Genomic DNA, 22,502 nt, shown 5'->3' with positions numbered 1-22,502 from the left:
AGGAACGTCTCAAGCGGAAATGGTGATTAATCCAATGCCTATAAAGCAGCAATCGGACAGTAAGAAGAATCAGGCGGATGCTAATAAATTCATCATTGTCTAACTCTCTGCGACATGACCGCAGATGATAAAGAGTTCAGTTACCTCACTTTGACTATCATTCCGGAAATCTACTGTGCGACTTTTGCAAAAAAGGACCTTGAAGCCACACTTGAATATTCGTTTGTCTTTTTGGTGTCATTTAAAAGACAACGACACGATTAATACTTTTATGTAACGGCCAGTGGCACTAGCCGAAAACTTTTCCTGACATTTATCAAAATCTGTTGTTTTTTGTGGTTATGTGGAGAGAACGAGACTATCGTTGATTTTTTGCTATAGCCAAACGGATTCTAATACCGTTTGGACCTGCAACTTCCTGTAAGTATTGAAGTTTTGTTTGACTTCTATGGGCATAGAGTAGCATAACCAATATAATTTGGACCCCCTGAGTCGTACTACCAAGAATTTCTCAAATCTAATGGCGATATTATTGAAATGTCTAACATCATTCGCAAGTCTTATGATTTTCGGCAACGCAGTCTTTATTGTATTAAACGAAATTTTATAGGGTTTCGAACTATTTGGGCACCCGCGTCAATTCCCGGCACCTCACAGCAAAACAAATCAAAATCTCACTTGCCGCATATTTTCCAATCGCATTTCCGTGAGTAATCATCTGCCGCAACATTTCCGCAACGGGATCCACAGTCAATGAACTACACGTTCACTCTGAGCCGCACAAGTGCTCAAAACAATGATTACACGCAGACGAGAGTGCATTTCTTCAGTACAAAGTTGGATGCCGAAGCGATTTCCCATTTGAATTGGCTGAAAGTTCGGCACTGGTGCCGGGAATTAGCGCTGGACTAGGTGCAGTAAACTCCGTCAAAATCAACTTTCCAGCAGAAAATCTTCACAACAATCACTATTAACAACAATTTCATGCATTTAGGTATCTGATTCAGATGAAAGAAGTGGACGAAAACGGTCGTTTTGTTGTGAATCTAAGTAATGCACAATTTTGTTTACCTGTAGTGCCGGGAATGGGGTCAAAAACCCTATTACTCTGCAGTCATTTTCTCACTAAAAATATCATTATTTGTCTTGAAATTAATTAGAATTTGAAAATTATGCGTTAATAAGAAGAATTCAATGAAAATGCAAAACTGACGGATTAATTATTTTTCATATTAACTCGTTCGGGGTCGGATTTCGGATCTGGATCCAATTTCATTCGATTATTGCGAGTCAGGGTCAGCTCTGACTTAGGTTCAAAACCGAAAACGGCATCAGTCTTTGATGTTTCGTGATTCTTTACAATTCGGATGTTTTATTTAACCCTTTATAAGGCAGTGGCAACTATATTGCCACCTACTGTTTGTATTTTTTTCTGTTTTATAACAATTTATTTCGAACTTTTTTTTTTGGTGTACGCAAAATTGGGACTACTAACAACGCCTGGTATTTTTTTTGGTACTAAACAAAGCTTTAACAACAATTTAGAAGCCATTTGTAGTCTCAAAAATGGCTAATTTTGACCGCGTAAAGAAAATTAGCTCAAACTTATTGTAAAATTATAGATTTGGTAAATATTTTAAGAAATAATCAAATTCTGGGTTGACATGAGCTGAACTACACATTTTATATTATTGGTTAAGCCCCAATCCACTCTAAAATCTGTTTTCCGGCTGTTTGTCGAAGTCAAAAGAAGAAAAGTACCCTAAACGGGCAGTGGCGAGAATATTGCCACCAGCGCTGGTGGCCTAAACGGGCAGTGGCAACTATATTGCCACCTAGATTTTTAAGAGTTTCTTTCAAACAAAAATTGTTTTGTACATGTAATCATGTATATAATCATTTGCATAATAGTATGCAATGACAACTCTTCTAGTTTTCTCGGTCTTATGGATGGTTAATACTAAGGGGCAATCCATTAAGTACGTCACGGTCCAAGAGGGGAGGAAGGGTTTGTAAAAGTGTGACAAGCAATGTATTAAGTATAAGAAAAACCCGTACGAAGGGGGGAGGGGGGGGTCGAAAATTCTCAATTTTAGCGTGACGTACTTAATGGATGCCCCCTAAATGTGGGATTCGCATACGTGGGAAAGTGTTCCGCTTCATGTCTTGCGGGTGGCACTCTCCAGGATTCCACAGGAATTCCATTCGGGAAACCTTCACTTCAACAACAATCATAGATGACTTCCAGATTATTTTTGTTTTCCAGGGAGTTCTTCGTGAAATTCTTTCTAAAAAAACGACATTTACACTGTCTTTGGCCATAGGCCGCACAGACTGAGCATTACTAATACTAGTCAACGGGCAACGCATGTATAATACCCAGTGGAGAATTTTCCGTTTGGTGAAAAGTTTTCCCCAACTGGAGCGGGAATCGAACCCACACTCTGAGGCTTACGAGACACCTAAACAACTGATGCCGCTAACCACTCGACCACGAAGCCCACATATCGGAGGCTTATCTAGGATTTCTTCAGAAGTTCCATCTGGAATTCTTCCAGGAGCTTCTTCTGAGATTCCCTGACAGGTTCCATCTAAGCTTTCTCCAGGAACCCCTCCCGGAATTTCTGAAGAAATTCCTTCTGGGATTCTTCCAGAATTTCCCCCTGAAATACCTGTAACAAATAGTACATTGGAACCTTATAAATGCACATTTTATTTTCCGTATCGAGCTCCGCTTTTGGGCACTTAGATACAAAAACTAAAATAGAACATTACAAATGCACACAACACAAACATGCAACACATAACATAAATTGTGCCCAGTTATCTAAACAGATAACGAAGTTCAATCCCAGGATGACGAGGTCTCATTATTGTTCTTGGTCCATATGGTCCATCAGTCAATCCTCTGATCGTATTTCTTCTGGCGGATTGGCTTTTAGTTTGCAGTTTTACTTGCTTAGATAGCTTGTGTTTGGTCTAGGAATTGCTAATCCGAAGGGGGCATCTAGATTCGGGCAACAACACAAGACCGTCTACAATTTGATGTCCGTGTTAGGGGACGGCTTACGTGTTTTGTACTGGATCTCTCCTGAAATGTTTTGAGCGCTACAAATGCACATTAAAAATCAGGGACAGATGTACAAACTTTAGTGTAACTTACAAAATAAACTGACAAAATGTTCACAACAATTTACAAACGTAACACACTCCATGCAACAATCGAAGAATTTTTCATGAATTGCATTCTCCAATTCATGGAAAGTTCTTAAAACTACTTTACAAATTTAACACAATCCTACCATTGGAGCAGAATTTTTCATGAATCGCAGGAATGGCGGTTCATGGAAAACTCACTAAGGTTATGGAAAGAAGTGGATCAAGGACTAGGTGATTGTGCAACACTAGAGGTCTTCTTAATATTACTCAATTAAAACCTTAAAACTAGCTAAACCAGATTACGCAAGTCACAATGCTTGCCAAATATACCAAAAAACACATAATTTCTAAGCTAAACCATAAATCAAATAAAAACGACAGCGAATCCTGTCAAATTCTTTCGGGATTTCATCAGGAAATCCTTCCGAGATTCTTCCAAGAATACCTTTCGGGATTCCTTCAAGAATTCCTTCCAAAAGTCTTATAAGAATTCTCCCGTGATCTTCCGGAACTCCTCCAGGAATTACTTCTCGGATTCGTTCGAGAACTCCTCCGGCATTCCTCCTGGAAATCCTTCCGGGGCTCCTCCGGGATTTTTCCTAGGAAATACTTCCAGGATTTCTTCACGAGTTCCTCCCTGGATTTCTCTCCGAATTCCATTTGGGATTCTACTGGGAACTACTTCATTATTTCAGAAACTTGTTCCGGGAGTTTCTCTGAAACTCCTTCCTCGATTCCTCTAGGAACTATTTTCTGAATTCTTCCAAGAGTTTTTTTTTCTGGATTTCCTCTTGAAGGTCATTCTGGAATTCTCCCGTATCTACCTAATAGAAATCTACCAGAAGTTCATTATTTTTTAATGAAATTCCTCATATAATAACTCTAGGATCTCATTATGAAGTTCCTACTGTGCTGAAATTCATTGAGAAGTTCCAACAACAATCCTATAGGAAATTCTCTAGCAGCTTTGCAAGGAATTCCCCCGGCGTTCCTTCTCAGATGCAATCAAGGAGGGAGTTTCTGTAGGATTCCTAGATTAAACCTTGTTAGGGTCTAGGACCATTTGGGCAGGATCACCTATTTTGGGCACTTGCTGCTATAACTCAGTCAATTTTGAACCGGTTGACTTGATTTTTGAGACACGATCAAATACGCACAGTATCTAGCCATGTACAAAAATTCAAACACAAAAATAACTCCTGAAAGAATCCCAGAGGGAACTTTTGAAGGGATTCCAGGGGATCATAAAAGAAGCTCCTTGAAGAATCCTGGAATAAATTTTCATACTATCCATAGATCCCCAATATTGTACGACAATTTTAATATGCCTTTAACGTTAATCGAGATTCGAGATGCTAATGACCCCTGCCTCTTCGATTGCGCTGGGCAACTTCTACCGCAAACTTTCCTAAGCTACGTTTACCAAAATAGCATATTTTTTCCGTTAGCTATCTTGTTCATCAATGGATTAATATTTTCGAAGGTTCCAGCAGCATTCTTCTAAGGCTCGATCGCATTCCACAAATCTCCTGATTCGAGGTATGCCCAAACAATGAATATTCGGGTCTGGTATGTTTGGCATAAGGCCGTTTGACATAAGGACCTTTGGCATATAGGACACTTTGCATAAAATGATTTCAGTAAAAAAAATTAACTACATCAGTGCTTCCCAAACTGTGCGCCACGGCGCCCTGGTGCGCCGTGAACATTTCGCTGGTGCGCTGCAGGCTCTTGAGGCAAAACAGAATGAAAAACAAATCAATAAAGGAACGTATTTTTTTAGGTTTGATAGAACTTGGAAGTGTTTCTTCAGGGTATACATACAAAATGTATCCCAATGAATATTCTATGTAATTTCTGGTATCCTCCTAAAACATTTTGATTTTGAACAAACATTTAAATTTAAGGAATTTTAAGAAATGTTTGTTAAGATTATAAAATAGATAGGTAATTGGATTTCCAATATTTACTTCAGTTGAGTTTTTGATTCTACCAACAGCTTGATTTCAAAAATATTGTTAGAGTTCTTTCCGGAATAATTTCCGTCAGTCTCCCGGTCTTTGAGTTTTCAACTAGTTTTCGGGACGACATGTTTTACTAACGTCACTACCACATAATACTTTTACAAATTGTCGATTGCGTGCTACTAGGTCACATTTCCAAATAAATTATTTTTGAGATCTAACTTTTTATCTCATTAAAACCCACTCAGAAATTCTTTAAGAAACACGAGACTCAGACATTTTTTTTATAAATTGTGTGCACCAATCACACTCCTGGAAGTTCAACTTTTCAACTTTTTCAATGGTAGTTCAAAGATAGTCATCCAAAACTCAAGTAAAAGATAGCCCTTTAAGCTTTTCTCAAGACATAAAGATTAAACGCATGGTAATAAATGGACTTAACAATATATTTTTGTATCTGAAATTTTCCACACTACATTATTACCTAACCATCTTTGAAGGTTTTGTAATTTCTGCAGAAACCTAAGGTTTTCAAAAAAATCTGTGAAATCATTTCAATTTACTCGGAGCTATCAAATTATTGCGAAAATTTTACTGTTTTGGTTGAATTATTTGGAGTCAGCAGCTTGCTTCAGATGTACATAGAAGTTTTTGTCATATTTTACTAGTCAGTGCGATAAATAAATATGACATTCGAAATCAAACAAATATTTATAAAATTCTTAAGCAACTTTTCTTTTAAAAACATGTTGAGAAACTCGAATTTCCATTTTGAGAAAACATAGAACTGAAAATTCTTCACAATTTTTGAGCTGAAGTTTTTTTTCTAATTCTCTGTTAAAAGATGTTGGTGCGCCGCGGAATTTTCAAAAATATTAAAAGACGCCGCGATAGCAAAAAGTTTGGGAACCTCTGAACTACATACTTAACGTCATAATGCATAAATTTTAATATTAATGGATATAATATGCAGACAAGGATGATTTGCTGGAAAGAACCATTACCGGGATCTAAATGGCATGTATTTATAAAGAACAGCCTATATACAAAAGAAGGAAGGAATAAGGAACATTCCCCTTCCGGAAAAATATCAAATTCATGGAAGCAAAAGGTTATTTCGAAAAAAAGGGATCCAATATAATACACCACTAACAAGATTGCCTTCTTTCCATTGAAGGGTGTTCTTTAGTTTTTCTCCAGGGGGAAAATATATTTCGCATTTTCTGTATGCCAAACGTCACTTACGCCAAATGTCCTCTATGCTAAACCTCCTTATGCCAAATGTCCTTATGCCAAACGTTTTAAACCCGAATATTCAGGTCATCAAGTCCTCTCTACCAAACAGCCTCTTAATCTTCGGTAATCTGCTGTTCGCAATTTTTCACTTTGTTGGATCTAATAAGTCGTTGAGATGAGTAACGTGCAGTAAGTACAGTACAGTAAGACTGGGTCTGCATTTCACGATAGTTCTATAGAGCACTGTACGCCGCCTAAGGGCGCTGCTATAGTTACGCGTCAAGCGAAGCGTGCGCGTGTACGATACCCGCAAAGCAGAATATCAATAGTAGGAATTTCTTTGATCGCATCGCGTTCGCGCCCGCCAACGCGTCACTAAGGCTCCGCACTAAGTCTTTGATGTTTCATGGCCTTGTTGTTTACGATTTGGACTTAACAAAATTTCGTCGGCTCCCATGGGTAGTGTAATTGAATTAAAAAAAAATTCATCCGCGTGGAAGGTGCGCTAATTTATAACTTGCTGGTGGGATTCTGGAGAAAATCTGAATTAGGCGCCGTCCATAAACTACGTAGACTCATTTTTGGCCTTCTCAGACCCAGGGGTTCCAGGCGGAAAATAAAATTGAGTATTTGGAGGGTTCCACATTATTTACGTGATAAATAGTAGTATCAAAGTCTGATAAGATTGCGATTCAGTCGACGGTTGTAGGTTTTCTGCTAGGACTCTCTCGTAAATTCTATGGAAAATGTTGTGGAAATTCAATGTCGATTCCAATGGGAATTCCTATTAGCGCATGCAGGAAAACTATAGTGTTGTTCTAGGAGAGATCTGATGCAACTCGTATCAGTTTTTGTCTCATTTCAGTGCATTCCGGCATACTTCCAACGAGGATAATGATAAGTGGTCTTTTGAATACGATGGATATGATAGGAGTAAGGGGGAAAGGTGGATGGCGGAGGGGGATGTATTAAAGAATACTCTGAAATGGTTGGGGGTTGGGATCTGGTGGAATTGAGGTTAATTTTGTAAGGAATTCCATTTAGGTTCAGGTTGTAATTCGTCTGTGTTAAGTCAGACCGTGTGTTTTTGAATGTGTTTGGTAAAATGCAGGGGGCCAGCAAAAGGCAGAATCCCCGTAGCTCACAACAAAAACACGTTCAAAATGGTTTGTGCTGAAAATTTATGCATTACACAATTTCTTACTTATTTATTTGCTATCTCCGCGTTGTCGTGTAATTTCGAACGATTGCACGCCAAAATTTTGGTAACCTTTTGCTAGTTTTACACGTTTTACTTATATAATAACTTAGGGTAATGACTAATTCGCAAATGTCGTGCATATCCCAGATCTGTCAGAGTGCCCAAAAGTGTCAATTTCCCAAACATGTCAAATTCATGTGGACTACGGCACATCTATTCGTGGTTGACGTCCGCGCTACCCCGCTGGTAAAATGTCCTACTAGCACTAAGGATATCAAATCAAGCGTGTTATTATCTGAAATACTATTATTCTTTGATGTAATGAAATATCTGTATCAAAATAGTTTCGAAAAGCTCGAAGTTTTCTAATTCCTGGCCAACATACAGCATCCGCTCGATAACTGACTGCTTTTTAACGAGCGCCCACGACAACTGGAGCAAAGTCCAGGTAAAAAGCAGTTGTCTGTAAAAAATAAACGAAATTTAACCTCACATTTTGCAAATCAGTGAACAAACTAAAATATAACAATAGCCTCCGGCTCCGGGAGCTCAGTCCAGTTATCGAGCGGCGCTCGCCAACTAAACTGTCGTCAAAGCCCAGTTATCGAGCGGAAGCTGTATAATAATAATAATAATAATAATAATAATAATAATAACAATAATAATATCGCCTAGCTCACTCTAACTTTACGCCGACCAATTATGGAAGAAGACTTGCCGGTGGGCTGATTGAAAGCGTTCTGCAGGATTTGCCAGACCCTCCTAGAATTTTTATTCCGTGACTCCAAAATAACTCCAAATTTTTAGATTTAGAAGTACTCTGTACGTTTTTTTTTACCAATTTCTTCTAAGATTCAATGTGGGATTCCTCCAGAAGTTCATTCCGGGGATCCTCCAGGAACTACTCACGGGATTGCTCTGGGAATTACTTTTGGGAGTTCCGGGAAGCTTCCAGTAATCTTTTCTAGGAGTCCTCCAGGGGTTCCTTCTGAGATTCCTCTAGAGTTTCCTTCAATGATTCTTCTATGAGTTTCTTCCGAGATCCTTCAATTCCATTTGGAATTTCTTTAGATGGTTTTTCTCGGATTTCTAGAAGGAAACAATTGTCGCGACTATTGAATGAAACCCAGAAGGGACTTCTGCAGGGCAAGGATGGGAACACTCACTTGCAAAGAGTTACACTCACTTGCTATTTTCTCAGCTCAGAAGCATGCAATCAAGAAACTATGTATGATTGTATGGACGACTTTTGCCTTGTCATTTTGTCTAAAAGTTTGCCGAATAGAGTAGGGGTCGCACCCGCATACCGAAGTCGTGATGGAGCTGCAAAGGCAATTCTCCACGAGGTAAATGTAAATTACACTAACTTCGTGGAGAATCGTTTTAACAGCTTTGTCACGACCTTGGTATGCGTGAGCGACCCCGACTCTGTTCGGCAAACTTTTAGACGAAACCGCAAGCCAAAAGTCGTCCATACATCGATTCTTGATTGCACGCTTCTGAGCTAAGAAATTAGCAAGTGAGTGAAACTCTTTGCAAGTGAGTGTTCCCATCCCTGCTGTAGGGATTTATTTTAAAAAATGGAAGAATTTCTCACGGAAGAAACTCGCAAAAGAATTCCATACAAAACGCCTGGACTTTGAAGTAATTTCATAAGGAATCCCATAAAGAACTGAAAAAACTTTGCAATTAACAGGTCGAGGATTTGCTGGAATTTTCATCAGAAATATAAAAGTATTCCAAAATTACCTTCTAAAGGAAGAATCTGCAGAAAACTGAAGAAATCACTGGATGAGTTCCTAGAGAAATTTCGGAAGGAGTTCCCGAAGAGAATCAATTACGGACAGAGGTCCTGAAGGAATCTTGGAAGGAATTCCTGGAGCAATCTCAAAAGAAGTTCTTGATCGAATCCCGCAAGAATTTCTTGGAGATGATGATGATGATTGTATACCCACCATCAGCACAAAGATTACCTATGACTGCAGAGTCATACCGGAACGAAATGAACTACCTGCTGGTTTGACTTAGCAGGATAAGCTGAATATACTGAAGACCTTCAGAATACAACATGATGGCTGTTTTCTCGTGGCCAAAGCCGGCAAAGCTCAATTTTTCTTGCAAAAAAAATTGACTATTCTTTATATAACAACAAAAACAGCAATCAATCCTCTATTCTATTTTGAACTAATGACCCCAGCCTGAATTAAACTTATTGAAATTTCGTTTTTCCTCTCCCGCGTAGGTTACGGTCGTCGTGATGTGGTCGAGTTTCTGCTAACAAACGGTGCATCGATCCAGGCCCGAGACGACGGAGGTCTTCACCCGTTGCACAATGCCTGCTCGTTCGGCCATGCGGATGTCGTTCGCTTGCTGCTGGAAGCTGGTGCCAATCCGAACACCCGGGACAACTGGAACTACACCCCGCTGCATGAGGCCGCCAGCAAAGGCAAGGTGGACGTATGCATAGCTTTGCTGCAGCACGGTGCTGATCCGAATATACGCAACTCGGAGAATAAGATTCCTTTGGATCTGGCCGATCCCTGTACGCGGCCGGTTCTTACGGGCGAGTACAGGAAGGATGAACTGTTGGAAGCGGCGCGATCAGGCTCGGAGGAACGGCTGCTAGAACTGTTGACCCCGCTGAACGTGAACTGTCATGCCAGCGATGGCCGGAAGTCTACTCCTCTGCATTTGGCAGCCGGTTACAACCGGATCCGGGTGGTGCAAATTCTGCTGCAGCACGGAGCCGATGTACACGCTAAGGATAAGGGCGGCCTGGTGCCGCTGCACAATGCATGTTCCTACGGTCACTTCGAGGTGACCGAACTGCTCATCAAGCACGGTGGCAACGTCAACGCAAACGATCTCTGGGCCTTTACGCCGCTGCACGAGGCCGCCTCCAAGAGTCGGGTGGAGGTGTGCAGTCTGCTACTTGCGGAGGGAGCCGATCCGACGCTACTGAACTGCCATAACAAGTCGGCCATCGATTCGGCACCGACGCGGGAGCTACAGGAGAAGATTACATGTAAGTTTTGGGCCGGGTCGGGTTCAATCATAAGCCTTACGCATATTCTTCCTCATTGTTTTCAGATGAATACAAGGGCCACTGCGTACTGGACGCCTGCCGCCAGGCCGACATTCAGCGACTGAAGAAAAACCTCACCACTGAGACTGTGAATTTTATCCATCCGTACAGCGGAGATACTCCTCTGCACGCCGTAGCCCAATCCGTGTATCCGAAGCGAAAACAAGTGCTCGAGGTCCTCATCCGGAAGGGTGCGCTACTGAACGAGAAGAACAAAGACTTCCTCACGCCGCTGCACATTGCTGCGGACAATTCCCACTACGAGATCATGGATGTGCTGTTGCGTCACGGTGCCAAAGTGGACTCGCTGGATGGGCTCGGCCAGACGGCACTGCACCGGTGCGCCCGGGAGGACAACATCCAGGCTTGTCGGTTGTTACTGTCCTACAATATCGATACCAGTATCGTATCGCTGCAGGGATACACGGCGGCACAGCTAGCGACTGAGAATGTACTGAAAATCCTACAGGATCCCCCGTCGGACACGGTGGATCTGGAGTGCCAACTGTTGGAGGCGGCAAAGGCTGGCGATCTGGACACAGTACGCCGGATTGTACTGTCTAATCCGATGACCGTCAACTGCCGTGATCTGGACGGCCGGCACTCGACTCCGTTGCATTTCGCCGCCGGGTATAATCGCGTTCCGGTGGTGGAGTTTCTGCTGGAGCATGGGGCCGAGGTGCACGCTTCCGATAAGGGCGGTTTGGTTCCGCTGCACAATGCCTGTTCGTATGGGCACTACGAGGTGACCGAGCTTCTGGTGAAGCACGGAGCCAATGTCAATGTTGCCGATCTGTGGAAGTTTACGCCGCTGCACGAAGCTGCCGCCAAGGGGAAGTATGAGATTGTGAAGCTGCTTATAAAGGTAAGATATTTGAGTATTTTATACCTAAATATAGATTTTTATGTTCACGAATTTCAAGAATACATTTTTAAATTGCTGGTGTTTCAATATTCTTCGCTAAGAAAAGAGAGAGTTTTATAAAATTCAGATTCTTTCTGAAGATAACCTGGATTGTATTGGTATTAGGGCTATATAAAATTGTTACTCGTAAAGTGACTCGAATATACCAAAGCGGCGAATCCTTCTCGCTTTGACAGATCTCCTGCTGGAACTATGGGGATGACAGCAAATCGACTGTTCCAATTTTGACGATTCTCCTTTTTGTTTTAGCCAGGCTCGTTAGTTACCAGAGATGGAAACACTCTCATCGTGAATCAACTCGCGAATGTAAAACCAATAAACGGTTTACTTACGGTGCCGAGAGTAAGCCGTGTGTGAGTTTTCTATTTATTCGCACCCGCTTGCTTCACGAGTATGAAGCAAAACAAAAACAAAAATACTCATGAATTTTTATTCGCGAAGAACAAGTGGAGATGCGGGAATTGCATTTTAGTGCGATTTAATAGCAAAACAAGTAGCATCAGATAGTAGTGTTGTTCACGACCCTAATAGAAAAATTTGATACAACATGCTTAACAACCCTTTCGGGCTATCATCTTGATCATACAGGGAATGATACAATCATTCACCCTATCAGCAGTGTATAATACATTTTTATTAGGGGAGTAGGATAGCTTTGCGTTTGTGTCTGCTCAGCTGCATTCCTCACTGTTTTCCATCACTGGGAAGCGGCCCTAACACAAAAAAGCTAAAAGTAAACTGTTGGCGATACTCGCCTTGCCGTATCTCGAAGGACTTTCTTCGCTAGCAATTAGCTAGCACCGAAACGCACTAAGTCCGCGATCAACGCACCCAAGCACAGAAATTTTCTCAGTCCCTCGGGACTTTGCCGATTTCGTACAACCGAGAATGTTTATCACACGCGCAGGGTTACTGAACCCGGGATAGTGTCATCGACCGACCGAAGATATGAAGATCGAGCGTAGGTTCTGACTACTTCAACGTGTATTTGCTTACTAATTACTATTTACAATTGTTGCTGTATTCACAGCGTCGTCGGTTGACCATCGGCTATTTCGGTGGTCACTCATTCTCTCGCTCAGTTGTAATTGATGAGAGATGGATAATTGGTTATTCTATAATACATTGTGGCTATCTCCAACATAAACAAACAAAAAACTGACTGAATTATCGAAGTAACTATTAGTTACTCGGATAATTCAGTTAGTGTTTTGTTTGTTTACTTTTAGCTTGTTTGTGTTAGGCCCGCTTCACTTGGTTTCCTTCTGGGGATTGCTCCAGCAGTTCCATCTAGGGATTCTTCCAACAAAATTTTCAATGGATTCCTCTACGCACTTAATCAGAGAATTGAACCAAGAACGTTTTCTGAAGGCTTTACTGAAATTTTTTTCTGGAAATATTTCCAGAGTTTATGAAATCCCTGCTGAAGATTCTTCCAGATTTTTTTCTGGGATTCCTACTAGCACTCTTGCAGTGGATTCCCCTACAAATTCCTTTGCAGGATTCCTCCAGAAATTCTTTCTTAAGGTATATCGGGGCAAGATGAAACGCGAAGTTTTGTAATAGATGTCAATACAATTTGGAAAATGTTTATCACCCAAAAGTTTGTTTGATTTAAAAACTATGTGTTATGACATTCAAATTGTTTCATCTTACTCCACCCGTTTCAACTTGCCGCGGTGTACCTTTTATTAGCAATTCAATGCAGGGAATTTCCCAAAAAAAAATCCTTCTTGAGATTCCTACAGAAATTTTCTCTGGGGATTACTCCAAGAAGTGTTTCTACGGATTCCTTCAAGAACGCTAAAGGCGCAGAAAATTCCTCTGCCAGATTATTCGCAAAGCAAGTTAAATAAGAAAGAATCTGGATAACCGTGGAACACAAGGAGTGTTCATAGATAGCAGATAGTGCCGGCTAGCTGACGCTTCCGATAAGGTGCTGCAAAAACCCACGTGGACTCGGATGAACCTGGAAGTTAAAATACATCTAAAAATTCCGCTACAAGTTTTTTTTTCCATAAATTTCGTCAGGGTTTCTTTCTGAAAGTAAGTAAGTAGTTCTTTCTTGAAATTCTTTTGAAATACCGGATAGGAATACTTCTGAATTCCTTCCAGCATTTCTACAAGATTCCTGAATACCCGGGCAGAGTTCAAGTACTGACGATCAAAATGTGATATTGGTTTGTTTGAGATAAGAGGTAAAAGTACTGAAAATAATAGCAAAAATTTGTTCTTGAACCATCTAACCAATAGCAAAATATGATATTTGAAGATCAATCAAATAGCTCTCTGCTCTAAATGTGCTATGATGGTGATGTTCCAGGAGTAAAATTGAGATATTATTTTCAGTTCTTTTAGCTCTTATCTCAAACAAACAAATATCACTTTTTGTTCTCCATATCAAAATATGCTATTGTAGAGCTATTTTTCTCTGCTCGGGTACCAACCGATTTCCCCTGGAAATATCGTAAGATTTCTATCAGACCATATTCCGAATCCTCTATAAGAATTTCTATCCGGATAAATCATAGAAGTTATCGCGGAAATCTTCTACAATTTCTCTCGGGATTCCTCTTGGAGTTTTTACGCGATTCCTTCCGGTGTTCCTCTTGGGACTTCCCAGGAGATCTTCCCAGAATTTCGCTTAAAGTTGATACAAGAGTTATTCTTGGGATTTCTACTAGAGCTCCTCCAAGGATTTGTTAAAGAGTTTGTTCACGAATTTTTTGCAGCAGTTCCTTCCGAGGTTTCTTCCAAAGTTTTTTTCTGTAATTTCTTTAAGAAATTTCTGTAAGCTCTCTTCTAGAGTGCTTCCTGATTTTCTACAGTAACCAATAGGCATTTAACTAAGCCGTATTTTAGTTTGAACACTGCATTATATCTGCTAGCTGTCGTATCATAGCAGTTTGACTGCTAAATTGTCCTATATTAGCATTTTAAATGCCGTTTTCGATCTGACAGCTGTTGTGTACCATTTCGAATGCAGGATGTGTTTTGGTTAACAAGCATTACAACTGCTGCTTTATTGCCATAAAACTGCCAAAAGAGATGAGTGATGCTAAAACTGCAACATATTTCAACTGTTCAATTCATGTGCAACGGCTGTAGATGTCCTATCATTTATTGCTGGCAACGAAGCAAATCATTGTGAGAACAGATGTATTTTAAATAAATTTTATCATTGGTTTCTTATGCCATCGTGTCTCATGTGGTAGATTTAACTATCAGCATTTGTCCGAGACGTTTTCCGGGGCACAACAAAATAATTGCCGCCGAAGTACTCAAGCCTTAAATAGATCAAAAAATCAACGCACATTATGTGATCATTTATAGCTTATAAGATATATCCTGTAGCGCGCTACAGCACCATCAATAACCAGAGAATCGAGGGATCGAATCCCAATTCCAGCGTGATCAGCCAAAATCATCTACAAAACAAAACAACAGCATGAAAAGTTGCAGATTGGAGAGTGAGAGCAAAATGAGAAGAGAAAGGGAAAGATATGAAGCGGTTGAAATGAGCAGGGGAAAATATTTTTGTTTTTGTTTTCGACAATTTGGGGAATAAGCATTTAATTAGCCGTATATTGAACCAAAACCTCCACTTGCACTTGCACTTGCACTTGCACTGACCTGCAGTAAAGGCGCATATAGTGCTAAATAAATGCAATTTTAACTGCTTATTGGTTACTTGGGCGGGCTTTATTCTGAAGTTTTACCTGAGATTTCTCTCGGAGTTCTTCCTAGAACTTCTCTGAGAAGATTCCTTCCGTTGTCGGTCCTGGGATGTCTCTCAGAGTTTTTTTTTCTGAATTTAACATGGATTTTTTCCGGAGTTCTTTTTGGGATTTCTACAGGAGCTATTACTGATATTTCTTATTGAATTCTTCCCGTGGTTTCTTTCAGAGCCAGGCTTTTCCTTGTAGTTGTACCGGATTTCTTGCATTGATCCACCTGAGATTATTTTGTTTACAGATTCTCTCCGGATTATTCCCAGAACTCTTCTCGAAATCTTTATCGGAAATTGTCCCGAGATTTTGGGTTCTCCTTTATGGGTTTCTTCAATAGGTACTTCCACAGTTCTTGCAGGAATTTTTCCACAGATTTTCTTCTGAATATCTACTTACGAAACACTTCATAAGAAATTCCCGGAATAATGTTCGAAGGGATCCAAGTTAAATCTTGCGAGAAACTCCGCTAAGTCTTGTTGAGGAAATCTCGACAGGAACTTCTGAAAAAAACTGTTCTAAGAGTAGTCCCAAGAGGAAATATTAGGGACATCCAACTCTGAAAACGTCATGGAATCCTGGGAGCAGCTAAGGGTGAAGTTCTGTGAGGAAATCCAAAAGAAATATCGGAAAACTATCGGTAAAAATCCCGAAATAAACTGTTGGAAGGCTATCCCGGGAAACTACTAAAGTGATATACGTGAAGAAACTTTGAAAAATGTTAGATGGATCTTCAGGAGGACTCCAGCGAGAAACTCTGGAAGCATATTGGATAATTATACCTTTTTCTAAAATCTTTATAACTTCGTGCATAATAGCGCTATCTTTTCCAAATTTACAAAACTAGTTGATTCGCACAGTGAAAATTTGATGTAGGGTGCGGGCACCGGTTTTGGCCAGTCTAAGGGAAATCATTTTTATAAAAATAACCAATAATCCTATGAAAACAACCAATGCGTCAAATGAAAGGTTTCAATCTATATTTTGAAGGAAAAATGCAGAAATCAAGCCAATACTTGATTTTTGCATTAAAAGTGGCACTGGCCAAAATAGAAGCTCTGCCGCAGTTTTGGCCATATTCTTAAGTTTGGTTTCTATTTTGGCCAATCACGTGTATTTCTTATGGGAGTGGCCAAATTAGAAGCACCCTGGCCAAAATAGATATATGGGAGCAGATTTTTTAAGGAAATATATTTTTTTCTTCTAGTTTTTAATCAAAATGTGTGGTTTTCACAGCTGTAATCATCATATTGTATTAGGATCTACTAGTAAAAATTAAATTTACGCTGATTTAGATCGCAACAGGCTCAATAGCGCACTATGGCCAAAACTCCGGACTGGCCAAAACTGAAGCTTCTACCCTACTTTTCGAAAAGTTACAACTAGTTGAACATTTTTTGTAAAGTGAAAATTATGCCTCTCCCGATCATTTTGTCTTTTCCCTGTAGCTGATTCCAGCTGTCTCCTTCCTTGATGGGTTTTATTATCCAGAAACGTTTTTCTGAGGGGTACGGTTTGAGGATAGTTGGGCGCGCTCTCTTGGATCCAGATGGTGCTTCACCTTGTTTTTTGCTTGGGTCCTCTGTAGCGGATTTGTCAAGGTCATTAATCGAGCGGATTGTACGACATTTCCCCGAAAACCAGTTCCCGAATGAAGTTTCCCAGAAAGTTGTTTCCCCGAAAAACGATTCCCCGAACAAACCGTTTTCCCGAATGGACCGTTTCCCCGAAATATTTATAATACTATTTTTAGTACTGGTTTCTGATCATTTTGTTGATTAATTCCATTGTCTGAACTAGTCATTGAATTGAAATAGCGGAAAGTTAGCCTGAGTACAAAGTCTTTAGAAATGTATTAAGATCATGGAAACTTTCACACCTCATTGATATTGTACATTCCCTCTTATCATGAATTTTTCGAGATATAATGTTCCTTTTGATGCTTCAATGAGGTTTGCTCTTCTTTTAAATATGGGTCGTTCTTCTCTGTTGTACTAATTGTTGTGTTACTCAACTAAGAACACGCTCATCATATTTTTCTCTTCTTTTATTCATAGGCTGTTCTTTCTATTTATTTTTGAATATTCAATCGATAAAAACGCCCTTTAAACGCGTAATACCTTTAAAACGAGTCATCGTGATTGTGGTAGTAATCTTATAGTTCATTGTCATTGTAAAACACATGATCCTGATAACTTAAACTTCAAGCCTTAAGGGCAGACTTATTAGAATCCCAAAATGGCCGCCACAATGGCCAACTTTGGCACCTACTAACGATTTCGAGGGCATAAATCTCTTCGAAAACAAAACCAGCGCACCTGATCTTCTTATTTTAAGCTTATTACAAGTGAGCAAGAACAGAATAATAAAATGCTTTGTTGTATGAAGCTTGCTTTTTGAAGTTTTGATGTACTGTTAAAGCGGGATGTCTAGACGTTTGTCCTTAATGTATTTTTGCTTGCGAAGGAAGTCTATGAGAACAGTTTAAATGTGTATTAACAGGTTTTAAAACGAAAAGTCAAGGAAACTCAATTTGTTTGACAAATAGATTTGATACTATGCACTCTTCAATTTTTTTGTAAATCAATGGAAAAATCATGACCGAAGTAGCATTTGGAATCGACATTTCTACAGAATATAGTCGTAGTTATACTGCCGACAATATTTTGAAAGAATAAGTATGATGAAAGAAGGGAGCAAAGATTCTACTATAACGCCTATAACGTCTATAGATGCTAGAACAGTTGGTCACAAAAACAAAACAAAAATATAGCAGCAGTCAAATCACTGATGATTAATTAAGTCGTTCAACTTGAAAGAACAGCCTATGTTTGAAAGCAGGAAAAATATATAAAATGATAGGCTAAAAGACGGTGCTTGATCTTTAGGTAGAAATATGTCAGGCCGAAGTTCATTAGGCCGAAAGTACCATTACGCCAGACGGGCATCAGTCCGGTTGAGTTGAAAGCCATGAAAAGCCCAGTCTGACCATCAGGTATCAGGTATCAGAAGGCCGGCTCCAGAGGCACGTTATCCTCCATTTGGGACATTTGTGCCATCGCCATACATATGAGCCTATTTCATCATTTACCTGAGGGAGAATAGGACAAGGGATGGGAATTGGGAAAGGGAAAGGTGATGAAATAGGAAGGGGTGCCCTAGAAGAGGGAATGAACGCCTAAGCGCAACGAGAGCTCATAGCCCATACCACAACGGGGTTAATCAGTGCCCTGAAAAGGACACTGTAAAACGCATAAGCGTAAAGAGAGCCTATAGCTCATTGGAGGTAGCTTGTGACGTCATGCGACTTTCAATATGACATAGAAAGGTACGTCATCGAAAGCATCCTCAATATTCAAGAAATCACCCAAGCAAAAACTGCGTTTGAGCGAGTACTTTCTTGAAAACGTATACAACTTTGTGTAAAAGAGTCACTGTGGACATCCCAAATTGGGAGGCATGTGAGTTCACATTAACAGGCATGTCAGCCAGACGAACATCACAAATGTGATACTCGACAATGCGTTTCAAGCATTTCAGAAAGAACGAGGTAACCAGATGAATCTGGAACTCATTCCTTCTTTATACAACGCACGCACCCTTTCGGGATAAAACTATGGAGTAATTTCACGCCATGAAAATACCCAATAGCAAACTACAAGAGTTCAAAACATGTTTGAAATACTCCAAATGCCTTTGGAGAAAAATAGGATAAACCCCCATTTACACCTGGAGATTTAAAGTAAGTAGAGCTTTTTAGGGCTCACTAAGGCGATTATATAGCTATAATTCTCAAGTGGAAGCTAGAGATTCGTAACTATACAAAAGAATGGTGTATCCGAAGATATTTTGAACTTGAACGGATCAGAGTTCCATTCAAGAATACTTCTTGCGGTCCGCACAGGCCGCAGAGGACAAGCTTCTTTCAAAGCAATAGTTATGGTATACCACAATGGAGGGGTTGTAGGTACAAAACCACAATTAAACTCTCTTGGAGTAGCAATGGAAGCGAGTTATCCAGTAAATGTGGTCGCAACCAATTAGTACAGGTTCCCTAGTTTGTTGAGCAGGCTCGCCTGAATACGCAAATTTTGCGAAGGAACACTCAAAAGTGCAAAGAAGGTCAAATGGACACTCCTCATCTGATACATTCCAATCAGTCAACTCATGACAAATTCTGCTCATGCAGAGTTGGGTTAGGTGCAATTCTATGTTAAGTTATCCATGAACTGTACTACCTAAGTAATCCATCAAACTGAAGCATCTCAAATTAATGTTTAAGCTACTTCTTATGATGTAATCATCGTAGCAATATTGCCAAATATCAGCGAAAAAATGCTGAATACAAGAGCTTGCTTGAAAGCATACATAAGGAAATGTTGAAACATACTGTTAACGTTATTCTAAGATATAGCATGCTCGAGGCACGACACTTCATTCATAATGAAAGAAGCAAACTGGGTTCCTATACAGAGGTAACCTATACAGAAGTTACCCTAGGAAAATGAACTTTTTGAAGTAGAGCCACTTGGGCTAAGCACGCTTTTTACGCTGAAAATTGATCTGAGGTTTCCTAGTCGTAGCCACTACCCAAACTAGACAGGATTACACTCTTCACAATCACAGCATAAAAAGGAAACATCAACGACAAACCAAATCGGTGTTAATTGAAAAACGCCAATGGCGAAAACGCATTAAGCGAAACCATATAGGTAGTAATGAAAGCTAATTTGCAACATTTGAATAATCCCGCCCTTATTTAGCCTCAAATTTGAGACTTAAGAAAGGCAACTGATTATCTCGGAGAAACGCAAGGTCCACTGCACTATTGCTCCGGTTAATGCAGTAAGGGCGTAATACTGTGGAGGACGCCCTAATTCTCCACAGGCTCCGTTTATGGTTAGGTTTTTATTAGACCCCCCTAACCATTCATTCCTTGGCACGGTAAGCATAAAGCCGCATAACACCATGAATTAGGGGTCACCTGTTTAGTGGACTCTTACCACTGGATCAGGCGGTCCGTAGTGTTATTCTTAGCCAATTGAGACAACCGCTACCGACACTACACAGCTTTCTAGGCTGATCGGGAAACTGGCTAAGCGCCAGCAGGCTACCGTGATGGACTCTCCAGAGCGAGTCATCGATGTTCGTTGCTGCTAGGCTACGGCAGCTAACCTTGAGGGTGCGATATGCACTAGCCCCTCTCTGAAGCAATACCTTCTTGGTGGTTCCGGAGAGACGTAGGGTTTGGCGACCATAGGAATGTGTTTTAGTGGGTCGAGGAGAGAGTAGTCCTGGCTTCTACCGGCATTGTAGAAGACGGCCTCAACCCCACACTACCCTAACCTTCCTGTTAGGGTGTCTGATGAGCAGATTTATCCCCCTATGGTTTAGAAGGAAAAAAACACACACACACACACACACACACACACACACACACACACACACACACACACACACACATACAGACATTTGCTCAGTTCGTCGAGCTGAGTTCATTGGTATATAAGACTCGGCCCTCCGGGCCTCGGATCGAAAGTCGGTTTTTCGAGCGATATTTATACCCTTCTTATGGGTGTAAGAAGGGTAAAAAATGAAAAATGCCAAGTCTTACCTCCCGAATTGGTTGTTTTGGACTCCCAGAAGCTACGTTTGAAATCAGTGCAACATTTATTAAGCCTAAGGGGGCGCTCAAAGTGCTTGAAGTTTGTATGGAAAGACGTGGTCAAATGTATGCAGAAGTCTCAAGTTTTCCATTTTTTTACCGCTAGGTGGTGCTGTAAGCGTTTAATGATAAAACCCTTTGGTATTATTGGTGACTACCCAAGTAACCACGCTGTTGAAACTGTACATATTGCATAAATAACGCACATATATTGACATGCATTACTAGCTCTATATAAACCATTGAGGGGCCCAGAATCAAAGGGAAGTGACCATTTTGTCAATTTTGAAATGAGCATACCAAAAAATTCTTTAGATTTCCAGCTTTCAGGAATTTTTTTAAGATTGTTATTACGATGATTAGAAAAATTACAATAAATCGGAGAAAATTGGGTCCATTTTGAAACTCCATACATTTGGTATGGGATGAAAAATTGGTGATAAACTTTAAACCTCATTTACTCGAAAGTGGGTTTTTGTCACTTACACCCCTTTGCTTCTAACCCCCTCAATTAAAATGGGAAGTGGCGCCACTATTGTTGAATTACGATTATACCAGTATAAACGTAAGTCAGCAATAGCGGCGCCAATTGCCACTTTAATTCAACTTTAATGGTTAATTTAGGCAATGCATGTCAATATATGCGCTTTGAATATGCAATACGTACAGCACAGAGAAACAGACGGCACACTCTTATTGCTTCCCATCGATCACCTTTTCAACGGTTGATTCAAATATTCAGTAGAAGGTCGATTGACCTCTCGTGGCGCTGATATCGGTTTTGCTCCTATTTGACGTTTGCTCACTACCGCCATCTATTGGCGGTCCGGCCAAACACAGTACGCTTAGCATTGGGCGATTATGTTTTCGTGACGATGTTTTTAATGAAATTTGTTCTAAGTGTCACGTCTGTTTCTCTGTTCGTACAGCTTCAACAGCATGGTTACGCCATAATGTACTCTTTCCGGTTTTCGCCGGCTTCTGGATGTCGGGTTTAGAATGCAATGAGCTCGTGGTTCATCTTTCAACGCTATACATCATTTACCTGCAGGCCGCCAAACATCGTCCTTAGCTGTCGTCAGCTAAACTGCAGCTCGAAGACTCCAAACGCTTGCAATTCCTCCTCGAGCATAGTCCAAATCTCATGTCCGTAGAGGACCGCGGTGCCATGACCGTTGCGGGGGTGAATCTTTTTTTACCACCGTTTATTATGGAGCCCAGAATAAACACGATTTCTGCTGATGATGCGCCCTAGTGAAATACGAAGGCGCATCATCAGCCTTTAGCAAGGAACCAAGGTCGACGAATCCTGCTACCACCTCGAAAGCGTCGTCATATATCGTTACAGTGCTGTCAAGAATTACCAAGTCTCGCTCAGTTCTATCTACCAGCATGTACTTAATTTGATGCCACATTCACCACCATAACGTATTTCGCTGCTACACTCCTTCCATGTGGCTCTACGTTTCCACCGGAACTAGGCTTGCCTCACTTCGAATTAGTGTTCTTTGAGCACTTCCACAGCTATTAATTGAAGTG

The 22,502-nt window shown here is 40.5% G+C and overlaps 1 protein-coding gene across 6 annotated transcripts in view; it reads left to right on the top strand.

Moving 5' to 3' along the window:
• Window positions 1–22,502, top strand: part of LOC134291390 (poly [ADP-ribose] polymerase tankyrase) — a 92,939-nt gene that overhangs the window by 55,291 nt on the left and 15,146 nt on the right. For all 6 annotated transcript variants that reach the window (XM_062859089.1, XM_062859088.1, XM_062859087.1 and 3 more), the window contains exons 3-4: window positions 9,803–10,585; window positions 10,651–11,510. In XM_062859089.1, coding sequence (XP_062715073.1) covers window positions 9,803–10,585; window positions 10,651–11,510 — 1,643 coding nt within the window. The remainder of the gene's footprint in view (window positions 1–9,802; window positions 10,586–10,650; window positions 11,511–22,502) is intronic.

The sequence above is a fragment of the Aedes albopictus genome, chromosome 3, assembly GCF_035046485.1.
Source record: "Aedes albopictus strain Foshan chromosome 3, AalbF5, whole genome shotgun sequence".
NCBI lineage: Eukaryota > Metazoa > Arthropoda > Insecta > Diptera > Culicidae > Aedes > Aedes albopictus.
Note: the sequence above shows the minus strand (reverse complement) of the source record. Positions and strands in the feature narration are given on the sequence as shown.